Consider the following 12,820-nt stretch of genomic DNA (forward strand, 5'->3'; position numbering starts at 1 on the left):
ATCAGTTCCGTACTATTATGAACCATAGTTACCAGTCAGGGAAACTAAGGTATACTGAGGTTAAGTGATGTGCCTACGGTCACACAGCTCATGACAGGTGGGGCAGAGGGACCTGAACCCTAGTCTGACCTCAGAGCCAGAATTTCTTAAGCCTACAGTCACCCACCGCCCCCTCCCCCAATACATTTTACCTATTCATTTAAACCAGATTAGGGGTGATTTTGATTCAGATAGGTAAGTTTCTTTATATTTGCTCACCTTTTCAAATATTCAATAATCCCATCTTTCCACTATGACCAATGGTCTTCAACAAAATGAAATGAACACAGTTGGTTCTCTGAGAGCTTCTCACTTGGACAGCATGTCTGTACTCTCCCCAGCTGTTTGCTGACCCAATGTCCCCAAACACAGTGCTTCCACGGGAAGCAGAAAGAGAAGAAACAGCTGGGTCCTTCGATGGGAAAACACAGACAGATGGGATCATCTACCTAATCTCTGTCCCACGGTAGAAACTGTCTCCAACATCTCTGACAAATGCTTAGTCTCCTGTGAATGAGGGGAAACCCGTCCTTTGAAGCAGGCCTCTTCCTTGAGCAATCACTCAGCACTGATGACAGTCAGAAGCATGTTCCTAAAATCTGAAACTCTGTCTCTGGTCACTGGCCTCTGCTGGCCCTAATTCTCTGTTGTTCTGGGCTCTGAACATCCCTTGTCCACATGACAGCCTTAAAGCGAGAGAAGACAACTGGCCATTGTCCCTTAGGGCCTTGCATCAGCACAGCAGCTTGTCAGAAATGCAGAATCTCAGGCTTCACCCAGACCTATTGAATTAGGACCTGAGTTTTAGCAAGATCCCTGGATGCACATTCTTTTCCTCATTCATTCTACAAATATGGAAGAGCCTGCCTGTGCAAAGCCTTAGGGGAGACAGGCGTGGTTTCCGAGCTCACAATGAATGGGGTGGGTAAGAGCAAAGGCAAAACCCAGCCATGACAGCCAACTGTTTAGAGCATTTAATATGGGCCACGTACTCCTTAAGTGTTTCACGTGGACAGGCTCTTTTGATTCTCACCAAAACACCGTGAGGCACATACAATAATCTTACCATTTTCCAGATGAGAAAATGGAGAGACTGAGAGGTTGAAGGCGACATGACCAGCAAAAACCAGGGCTGAGGGTCAAACCCAATCAGTCCGGCTCCAGGGACTGAGGATGATGAGGGGTCCCAGGAGGCATGATGCAGATGGGGAGATCATTTCAGAGAGAAGATGAAGGACATGAAACGCCCAGAGTGCAGAGCAAGTTCCCTGACAGCCAGGACGAAATGACTCAGTGTGGCTGGAGCAGACATCATGGAGTGGGGATTGCAGGTGAGGCTGGGAGGTAAGCGGGGTGACTCATGCAGGACCCTGTGAACCCTGAAAGCATGTCCTCTATCCTAAGCACAAGTGGGGAACCACTGAGGGCGCCAAGCAACCAGGTAACATCATGAGACCTATACTGATTCCTCTGGCCATGGGGAACAGATGGGACGGGCCCTACGCTCAGACACAAAGAATCAAGAAGCAAGTGCAGAAACCAGCAAGGAGGCCACGGCAGCAACTTAGGTGAGAAATATTGTCACCCAACTAGTCTAAAATGCCTCACAGTCTCTCCCATTTTTCGCAGTTCAGCACAAACATCATCGCTTCGAGAACTATCCTATCCTCCTAGTTATCCCTCTAGATTTATCCCCACGGAGCAGTATGACTTAAATGTGGAACCCCAGGAGGTGCTAAGCGGCCCCAAACATTTCTGGAGAAACACAACTCTATTAATTCACTCAAGCGGTTGAGTAGAGATACCGTCAAGAACCCTCCAGACATGGGTTCAAATCCCAGCTTAGTCCAGATTAGTTACTAACCCTCTCTGGGCTCAGGGTACCCAGTGTAAAATGGGGATGATACACTACCACACCACAGGGATGCTCCAACAGTCAAGAGCAAAGGCATGCCATGACTCTGCCAGAAGGCCAGGCACAAAGAAGGAAGGGAATTATTGTTTTTCATGATCATGTATTGAATGAAGTCAGGTAATCTCAAAACTATAGGCACAAAAGAGAAAAAAGATCCAACACAGGGCAGGGGCGGGGGGGTTGGCATCAAGGAGAAGATACCCTCAGAGGATGAAGTCAGTCCACATTCCTGGGAGAAGGCAAGTCAACTATAAGAAATCTGTTTTCAGAAAGCTTTCTGGACTCAGGTAGTCTGGGGAAAGATTATAGGATGGCATCAGGCATTCTTGTTTAAAAAAGAAAAAAAAAAAAAATCAGCCTTCAGCTAACCTAAAATGTCCTCAGCAAAAACACTGCAAGAGCTGGGAACAGTGAAAACCATTTAGCACGAAATTCTTTTCAACCAGCTTTTAACTAAAGACCAGCATTATGCTGGGCACTGGGCCAGGAGGGCAGGGCAAAAGATTTGGTCCCTCCAGGTGCTTCAAAATCTAGCTGCAGAGACAAAAACAGAAGACAGCTGTGATAAACACTATGCTCAAGACTGTTAAGTAGGCAGTTAGCATGGACCTCTTGTACACAGACATTTGCTCTTGGGTAGCACATCTCAGAATGTCATCTTTCAGGGTAGTAGAGGATGAAGAAGTAGAGTTGGTAGTAGCTGACTCATTGGAAAAGACCCTGACGCTGGGAAATACTGAAGTCAAGAAGGAGAGGGATGGCAGAGGATGAGAAGGTTAGACGGCATTACCGACTCAGTGGACGTGAATCTGAGCAAACTCCAGGAGACAGCGAAGGACAGAGAAGCCTGGCATACTGCTGTCCATGGGGTCGTAAAGAGTTGGACATGACTGAGTGACTGAACAACAAAGAGGAAGAAACCAATTAAGAAGGAATTCAGTAATTTTGCAAAGGATACTCGAAGGCCCATCTCCTTCTAAAGATAGTTTGGTTTCTGATGTCACATTGTCTGGGTTCAAATCCTGGCTCTGCCACTTTGAGCTATGTAACTTGGACCACCACTCAACCTATTGTGTATCAGTTCTTTATCTATAAAAGGAGGGGAAGACTTCATTGCTCTGTAGCTGCCTTATGGGATTGTGATGAGGGTTAAATAATGAAAGTAAAGGAAACTATCAAAATTAAATAGATAAAATTTAATTAATGTATGTAGTCACTATATTAATACATGGTATTCACTATTATTTGCACCTATGGAAACTAGATTATCATTTATTTACACAAGATGACAGAACAAAAAAGATAGTATGGGAGGAGATCCAAGATGTGTCCCAATCCCAATTTGGACATGGAATTGCTTTTTTGACCCCAGGAGACTTCCTAAATCTCCCTCATTTCCTCAAATGTCAAAAAAAAAGGAAGGGAAAAATGCTACCAGAAACTCAAGTGATTCACCGCACATCTTCATCAATGCTCTGAAGACAGGATTATAGAAGCCTTTGCCAAAAGAAAGTCCTTCATCAACCACTAGGTTGTGCTTTCAGGAGAACTGTAGAGCAGTATGAAAATATGACCCAATTACACGTGCTCTCCGTCCACTTTAATTTTGCCCTCAATGGAGGAAGCCACAACAGCAGACCCGAGATTCAATTAGATGACAAAGAAAACAGATCCCTTACTCTGGAAGCATTCTGTGCACGCAGAGCTGAAATGTGCTCTCCATTAGCAAAGAGATGATTGTGAGTCAACGAATATACAACAGGGGTCTAAGGTCTACTTTCCAGGGGTGACTCAGCTATTCAAAAACAAAGCCATCCAAGGCAACGGAGCAAAAAGCTTTCCTATGCCCATGCGCAGGACACCCAGCACCTTCAGACAAGCATCTCAAAGCTGTGAGCAAGTCGGCAGGAATCCAGCAAGGGCCACGTGCAGTGTGTGGGACTCTGGTATAATCAAGCAGCAGGCATCGCACCAGTGACTGTGTGACATGCTGGGAGCCTTCTATGTTGCCCGGGGAATTGATTTAAATTACAGTGTTGTTCTCTTTAGATGGAGTCTGTTGGTGCGAGATTGGGATAAGCGGGTAAATCTGAAATGAATATTATAAAAAACCTACTAATCTTTTTATTAAATTTGAATTGATTTTGTGAATACGGAGTAAGTTGCCAGAGACTTTTCCCACAAAGCAGCTGCGTGCACACACAAAACCTTGAATGTGCCTCAAGGCATATACTTGACAAGCACCTTAAATAGACTGATTTCTCTGCCTTATTTAACACGACAGGCAGAAACAGAGTCCCACTGCGAAAGGCCCATCATGGATTACAATCAAAAGAACAAACAGAATTTAAGAGCGGCCCTCCCCTTGGCATGTGGGTATTTAAAAACTAAATAAGATACCGGTTCATGCCTTCAAGGCCTTGCCGAAAAGAAAAGGGAGGGGAAAAAAAAAAGCAGAAATAATGTTGCTTAGCAATAATTAGACTACGGGAAGCAAAGGACAGCAGGTGTGAAAGAAAGTTGAGTGCTGAGTTTGTTACTGCCACCCTAGTCCAGGGGACCCTGTGACCCAAGATCCTGGCCGTGTCCCCACCTGGCCTTAGAATAAGACTTGGCTGTTTCCATCCACTTGTCTTATCTTGACAAAGAAGACCTATAATCCCAAAGAAAGAGAAACCTACTTCTGGACAGACAAGGCTCCTGGACACCAGCGCTGCCTTGTGAAATGGTAACCAGCCTGCTTCTGGTGCTGATCACGGCTTCAAGCTAAAGCCCACTGAACAGATGGGAAAACCGAAGCCTGGAGAAAATGCAGTGATTTCCCCCATGGTGTCACAGTGGTTGGTGGCAGAGCCTGGGCCAGATGCTAGCTCTCAGGTTAGGTGGGCTCTTTACTCCAGTGCTAGTGGTTTTCCTACATCTTTCCTACAAGAGCCACTCCCCACCTCGGACTGAATCTCGGTCAGATTATTATCAGATAAGTAAGTTGCTGGTACGCAAATACTTCTCATCACTTGATCATGAAAAATGCCATTCTTAGTTGAGCTCCGCCCCGCCACGCCCCCCCCCGCCCCCACCCCCGCCCCCGCCCCTGGCCTCTTCAAAGCTGTTACGAGGGAGGGGCTTCCCTGGTGGATCAGTGATAAAGAATCTGCCTGCCAATGGAGGAGACATGGATTTAATTCCTGGTCCAGGAAGATTCCACATGTCCTGGAGCAACTAAGCCTGTGCTGAGCCTGTACTCTAAAGCCCACGAGCCACAACTACTGAAGCCCATGTGCCCTATAGCCCATGCCCGCAACAAGAGAAGCCACTGAAATGAGAAGTCCACGCATGGCAACTAGAGAAGTAGCCCCTGTTCTCTGCTGCTGCTAAGTCACTTCAGTTGTGTCCGACTCTGTGCGACCCCATAGACGGCAGCCCACCAGGCTCCCCCGTCCCTGGGATTTTCCAGGCAAGAACACTGGAGTGGGTTGCCATTTCCTTCTCCAATATATGAAAGTGAAAAGTGAAAGTGAAGTCGCTCAGTCGTGTCCGCTTCTTAGCGACCCCATGGACTGCAGCCTACCTACCAGGCTCCTCTGTCCATGGGATTTTCCAGGCAAGAGTACTGGAGTGGGTTGCCATTGAAGCCTAGGCAGCAATGAAGACCCAGCACAGCCAAAAATAGATAAATAAATCCACAAGCTCTCTAAAAGGTAGGCTGACAGTACAAGCGTTCTGGGACTACAGAAGAGCCCATTGAAAATGAAAAGACCAGAAGTCTGATCCTCAAGTTCACAGCCATGCCTTTAGATCCAAAGTGCTTTACCATAGCCAACCAACACACTCATCATCCCAGTATCATCTGAGACCATGATTCCTACGCTCTCATTGTTTTAAAGTGAACACATACTGAGCTATCTAGAGTCTTCAGCCAACATTTCACTCAGGAGACAGACCCTCATTTGCACTACAAATAGAATTCAAAGAATGCTGCAGATCACAGATTGCATACGCCACAGCTTGCCCCATTGACCGGTAAAAAGTTAAAAATGCATTAAGTCAAAGAGTCCAAGGCTTCCATCTTCCTCATTCATACAGTCCTAAATTAAAGTTAAAAGAGCTTGGACAGACAGCAGAGAAGTAATAACCTAGTCTATTCTCATTTAGAGATGGCAGGTAACAGGACCATGGCTTGAAGGAACCCTCATGCTTTGGGAAGGTTCCGCCGGGGAGAGCGAGAGCAAGGCACTGGGTTCAGGCCTTTGCAAGGGAGTTCTGGTCTGACTCTGACACTCACAAGCCATGTGATGCTGGGCCAGCTCCTCCTCGTCAGCCCAAAAGGCATCAGGCATAAAACAGACACACCCTGGGCTGAGGAGGTGTTGCAAAGCTCAGGAGAGAATGCACATCAAGTGGCATTATCTACTTTGCCCCAGTGAACTACTAGATAACAGGGGTGACTTTCGTACTTTATAGAAGGATACTTTACCAGCTGGGCCTCTGCTCCCTTACAAACAGCTATCATGTGGACACAAAATCACTCTCAACATGTTTCTTAAAGATTTTAACTGTGAACTGGCACTGACTTCCTTGAGAATGTATCTTTCTTCCCTGGAGTATAAATGGCTGGTGCATAGGAGGCATTCAATAAATGTCTGTGGAATGAATAACAATCAGTCTAAGAAGGGATATTTAACTGACCATGTTTCTCAAGGCTTCCATCTCCTCATCTATATAATGGGAACACCAATATCTGTGCCTCACAGGAAGGTTACAAAGCTTAAAAGAGAGAATCCACAATCCACACTGTGCCTTGCACAGTGTAAATGTAAATGCTCCATCAATGTTAACATGACACGTATGCTCAGTCATGTCCGACTCTCGGTGAGCCCAGGGACTGCAGCCCACCAGGCTCCTCTGTCCACGGGATTTTCCAAGCAAGAATACTGGAGTGGATTCTCATTTCCTTCTCTAGGGGATCCTCCCAACCCAAGGAATCAAATCCATGTCTCTTGCATCTCCTGCATTGGCAGGTGGATTCCTTACCAACACATCACCTGGGAAGCCCCTAGTAGTTGGTACTGTTATTTATAATGTGGGTCTATTTCTCTGTGACACTTGTAAAGACTCCTGAAAGCCAGGGAGACCGTGTTCAAGTCATTTCACCTCTCTTCATCAAGGCCAGCAGCTGGAACACAGAAGAACCTCAATGCTTGACTCATTTTCACAACAGATTAACAGTGGATTACTGCACTTGAAACCAACTTTGATTAGGAGAGAAAGAGGAAACACAGAGAACAAGGGAGATGCTGATCTAGAATATGCACACTTTCAGCCTGATCTCTGAGCTCTTCCCCAGTTCCTATGAACCACCAAAGATAGCAGAATGCTTCCTTTCTCCTCACCTTTCCCTGCCCAAGCTCCTCCCCACAGCTTTAACTCTGAGTTACCATTCAAAACAGCTTCTTTTCTAAAACTAAAGGTTTAACTACAAGATTAAAAATCTCTCACACGTTGGGAACACTGATAGCGTAGTATCCCGTACAAGATCAAGAATGTGAGGTCAAAGTTAGCCTCTTGACCTAAATGGAGAAGATCAAGTTTTGAGGGCAAGAACTGGACAATTTCCCCGATCTGAAAAAAAGGGATTACACAATAAATGTCATCATCATCACCAAAGCTGATCTTGTTTCCCAGAAGCCCCAGTTACTTCTACTCCAACAACACTGGAGGTTCAACTTACAACAGCAGTCCTTCTAGGATGGAAATGGACAATGGTTGTTAGCTTCCATCTTCTCTTTGTAGAAGATGCCAGTGTATTTAGGACAGGGAAGGGAAGGGTGGGAATGAAAAGGAAAAGACAATCCAGAGAAAGGAAATCACTAACCACAAAGTTTCTATTCCCAGTTTCAATCTGATGTTTGCCTTCTTTATTTTCAAACTACGGGCAAAATGACACTCATGAGGAAGAAAAGAGATTCTGCCTTACCTTCCACTGACACGGGTGCTTTAAAATGGTACCACATTAACAAAAGGACTAAAGTAATTAAATGATTCTACACCTCAGTTCTCATCACTGAGAGGACAAGGATATGGTCCAAAATTCATTCAGATAATGAAAATGCCTTGGCTTCCATGAAACAGAACTGCAGCCAATCTCTTCTTCCTACCCACAACAACGTCAGGGGCAGGAGATACATTCAAAGGAATCGCAAAGAAAGCAATTCACTTGGAAGTGTACTTTTACTCATCAGAAAGAAGCAAGTGTGTTCAACAGTTTAACTCATCAGCATCTACCATGAAAAAATAATAGCTTCCAGTCACTTGAGCAAGCCTCATGTACTCAAGTACTCTGTTTGGTTCCTTAGCCATATTACCTTCCTCCCTATATCTTTATGAGGAAGGAATTCTTTTCCCTCCATTTCATGAGTAAAGACATAAGCTCAGAGATTTAAGTAATCTATCAGGGTCACTCAGTTGTATATGGGAACACTGAGCCTCGAATCCAGGCCCATGTGGTCCATGCACACACTGCTACCCACAAAGCATTTAAAGACAAAAAGAGGAACCACCTATAATTATTCTCATATCATTATTCACATACAGTTTCTGTCCCTTCTGCCACCACCTCTGAGGATCAGGCTCTGTACTAAGAACTGGGAATGAAAAGACAGAAGTAACTAAGGCTTCCCAAGCCCTTAACTAAGGACCATCAGTACTAAATTTGGAACACACATTTAATCCTCACAATAACCTTTTGAGCAAGGGACTAACATCATTGCGTGTTTCACAGATGAGAAAACCAAGGTTCACAGAGGTTACGCCATTTGTCCAGGGTCACAGAGCAAAGAATTAGCAGAATTTGGATTTGAACCCTGGAAGCCCAATCCTCCAGGCTATGTTATTAACTGCTAGGTTGGCAGATTTCAAGAGGAGCTCCCAGAATTAAAACCCCAAGTCAGAAGCCACACGGAGTATTATCATCAATCGGCCTTTGGTTTCCATTTACTTAAGAACAAGTTATGATGGTTCTCAATATAGGAAGTAACTTGGCAAGGAAGCAACAGCAAACCCAAATGACTACGTGTAGCTTGGCTGATTGCTCATGTAAAGACTCCATCATTTTAACCAGCCACTCGCCAGCATCTCACTTTTCCATACGTGTCTGGTAAATTTCAGGGTGCATTGGCACAGCAAGGAAATGGACAAGAAATGCCACCTAATTGCCCAATGCACCATTTCTAAACATCAAAATGACTTCAACCTTCAAAACGGATCTGTATTTGGAAAGGCAGTAATCCCTTTCAAAAGAAACATCTTTCTTTTTGTTTTAGAGAAAAATGTTTCAAACACTACACCACAATTGAAGGGTTGCTTTTTGGAAAACATCACCCGGGTTCCAGGGTGCAAGAGACCTTCCAGTGGCTGCAACGGGAGATGGGTCAGGGCCCCTCACCTGTGTGCAGACAGCCTCCCACTCACCACGAGGAATTGAGGCAGCTGTGACCTACATTCACAAAGCCAGCTACAAAGCATGTTTTGAACCAGATTTCCCACAAGTACAAAGAACCTCACAACCTAGAACACTTTATTTTTAATTTATGGAGAAAGACAGTCAACAAATCAAGTCACTGTCACGTGACCACCAGTGGATCCAAGCCAGGCCATAAACAGAGTTTGAGTGAGTGAGTGAAAGTCACTCAGTTGTGTCTGACTCTTTGCGACCCGAAGACTGTAGCCTGCGAGGCTCCTCTGTCCATGGAATTCTCCAGACAAGAATACTGGTGTGGGTTGCCAGTTTGGTTCTTTCCAAATAGCCTCTACAGGAATTGTCACTTTTATCTCAAAAAAAATCTCTTTCAATCAGACACCAGATATACATCTAAGCACCAGGCACTTTTATCCTAGTGCCAGGAAAACACACATCTCTTCTGACTTCCCTTGGCTATTATCTTGTTTATTTCAATGTTCTAAATGGCACCCCACTCCAGTACTCTTGCCTGGAAAATCCCATGGACAGAGAGCCTGGTGGGCTGCAGTCCATGGGCTCGCTATGAGTTGGACACGACTGAGCGACTTCACTTTCACTTTTCATTTTCATGCCTTGGAGAAGGAAATGGCAACCCACTCCAGTGTTCTTGCCTGGAGAATCCCAGGGATGGGGGAGCCTGGTGGGCTGCCGTCTATGGGGTCGCACAGAGTCGGACACGACTGAAGCAACTTAGCAGCAGCAGCAAACTTATATTCAGACAGCCACTGGTTAACTCTAAATAGTATGCTAACATCTTCCTCAGCTTCCTTTCCCAGCTCCCAGAGCCCGGGTGCAGAATAGGATAGGAGCTCATGTTGGACCCAAGCAATAGGCTCCACATCCCTTCCACTTGGTCCCAACTGTAAAAGCACTCTGTGGACCAGCTTCCTGCTACATAATAAAGCCACGAGTTTATAGCTCAGGCCCTAATAGCGGTGGTTCATAACCTAGGCTGCATGGGAGACTCAATCAGGGAATTTTCAAAATATCTCAAATACCCTGTTAAATGAGAATCTCTGGAGGTAGAACTCAAAAGTGGGTGTTTTTGAACATCCCCGGGGTGATTTCTCAGCCCAAGTTGAGAATCCCAGCTCCTAGTCCATCAGTCAGCAACTCTATGATTCCAGACAGGCTACTAAACCTCCACCTTCCAGGGCTTCAATCCCCTCCCAGGGAGAGTACACCCTCTCCATCGGCTAGAAATGCTGGCAGACCCTCAGCACAGTATGAGTGTGGCCACACTCAATGTTGGCACGGAGTCCCTCATGCTTGGCTCTTTTAAATGGTAAAACTGCAACACATTATATAATTCAGAAGGAAGGGCTTAATTCTATGAGTGAGTGACAGGATTATGATCATTGGATCAAATCTTTCTGTTGCATTCAGGATTCTGTTTTGGAAGGTGACATGGAGCAAGAACTGAGAAGAAAAAGGCAACAGAGGTGTATATGCTTATGCCAATTTTTTTTTTTTTTTAAACAGACTCCCACCAGCCTCCTCCCCAGGTGAAAACATGCTCCTGGGAGCCTCACGCCAACTGGATGCAGCGCAACACCGAACACCTTCCAAATGGCTTCTCTCCATCTGAACAACCGCCTATTTTATTCTAATTTCTGGAGATTTTATTCAAAAACCTCAATTAGTTTCTAAATCACGTAAGAACAAAAAGAAGTCATAACTCGAAAGATACAATCTGCAAACAGCAAGGTTTATACTCTCTGGGACAGAGGCCATCAGTCAAATAGTTAACCCGCTGGGTTCTCAGCCCTGGCTGTAAACAAAAATCACTGCCCTAAAAATGCCAGTGCCTAGCCCCCAACCTTGAGAGATTCTTTAACTGGTTTGGAGAGTGGCCCTGGGCAGCCATGTAACTTAATATCTCTCCCAGATAATTCTACTACGCAGCCAGAGCTGCGAAGCACTAACCACAACAGCAGCAAAAAATAACAACAAAATATTTCTCATTTTAAGATACCAATTATATTTTAGACACCTCCTGCAATACACTAATCTACCTTCCGAGGAAGACATCAAACACAAGAGGTCTACAAAGAAAGCCAACAGTGCAAGGACACTAGCAGGAAGACTGTCCCACCTGTGCCTTTTAACTCAAAAAGGTAAGTAATAATAAGAACTCCTCACTGCGAGGTGAAGTATGTAAGGACAGCAAAGCTCCCAATGGAACAGTAAGTTCTGCTGAAACACCACATGTTCCTTGAGACTCAATCCATAAATCCTACTTGTTCGAACACAAGTGTAAGGCTTTAAACTGAATCCGTGCTTACCAGCATGTATTCAAGTGAAAAAAATGAAGGTCCTAATACAAGCCTTCATGATCTTGACACTGAACTTATTTATGCCTTTTAAGAGTTCAGAAAGCCTGAAACTGGCCTCATACATCTTAAAAATATGTAGGCAAATAAACCTATGACTGACTAAAAAAAAAAAAAAAAAAACCAACAACTATATCTACACACAGCAACAGGCTTCATGAATTTTCAAATGAGGCAAGGGACCCACCTTGGAATGGTCCCCAACTTACCTCTGAATTTCTTGGGTGGATTGTTAAGGTCCCCGGTTTCTGGCTGCACAACACAACGGTCATCAACCAGGCTGCAAAGAGAAGAAAGATAAATGTTGCATCAAACCAAGTCTAAGAAAATAAAACCCTAAGCACTAGGCAAAACTCAAATACTCAGGGCGGTTCCTATGCAAAACAGGCTGCCCTAGTCTCCAGCCAGGGAATGAAACCTCCTTCAAGAGCCTAAGACTCTGCTTCTGCAATGGTACTGTACATTAAGGTACTGTTTTCTGTGGCTCTTTTCACTTAACCACGTCCAGAAGAGACCTGAGAGTGTGCGTAACAGCGTGTGCGTGCTCAGTTGGGTCCAACTCTTTACAACCCCATGGACTGTAGCCCACCAGGCTCCTCCGTCCATGGGATTCTCCAGGCAAGAATACTGGAGTGGGTTGTCATGCCCTCCTCCAGGGAATCTTCCCTGCCCAGAGATCAAACCTGCATCTCCAGCATTGGCAGGTGAGTTCTTTATCACTGAGGCACCTGGAAAGCCCCGATGTGAGCACAGCATGTACTAAAGCTCAGGTCGGGGGCACAACAAAAGGTCCTTGCACCCAACCAATGGTAGCCAAGGGGCCCACTCCATGCCAGGCACTGAGCTAGGCCCTGGGATGTGAACATGGGTGGGAGGCAGGCCCCTGCCCTTCGGGAGCTCAAGGCTGGTTCATGCAGGAGCCAGAAAGACAAACTGACAAGGAGCATATCACCTGCAGGCTGTAAGAGAAGAGGACAAAATACAGCCAGAAACTCACTGTGCCTGAAGCTATCTGAG

At 45.3% G+C, this 12,820-nt stretch overlaps 1 protein-coding gene across 2 annotated transcripts in view; it reads right to left on the reverse strand.

Annotated features, from left to right (window-relative positions):
* ITPR1 (inositol 1,4,5-trisphosphate receptor type 1) overlaps positions 1 to 12,820 on the reverse strand; it is a 355,281-nt gene that overhangs the window by 310,670 nt on the left and 31,791 nt on the right. For both annotated transcript variants that reach the window (XM_070360064.1, XM_070360063.1), the window contains exon 4: positions 12,013 to 12,083. In XM_070360064.1, coding sequence (XP_070216165.1) covers positions 12,013 to 12,083 — 71 coding nt within the window. The remainder of the gene's footprint in view (positions 1 to 12,012; positions 12,084 to 12,820) is intronic.

This window comes from Bos mutus, chromosome 22 (assembly GCF_027580195.1).
Source record: "Bos mutus isolate GX-2022 chromosome 22, NWIPB_WYAK_1.1, whole genome shotgun sequence".
NCBI classification, from domain to species: Eukaryota; Metazoa; Chordata; class Mammalia; order Artiodactyla; family Bovidae; genus Bos; species Bos mutus.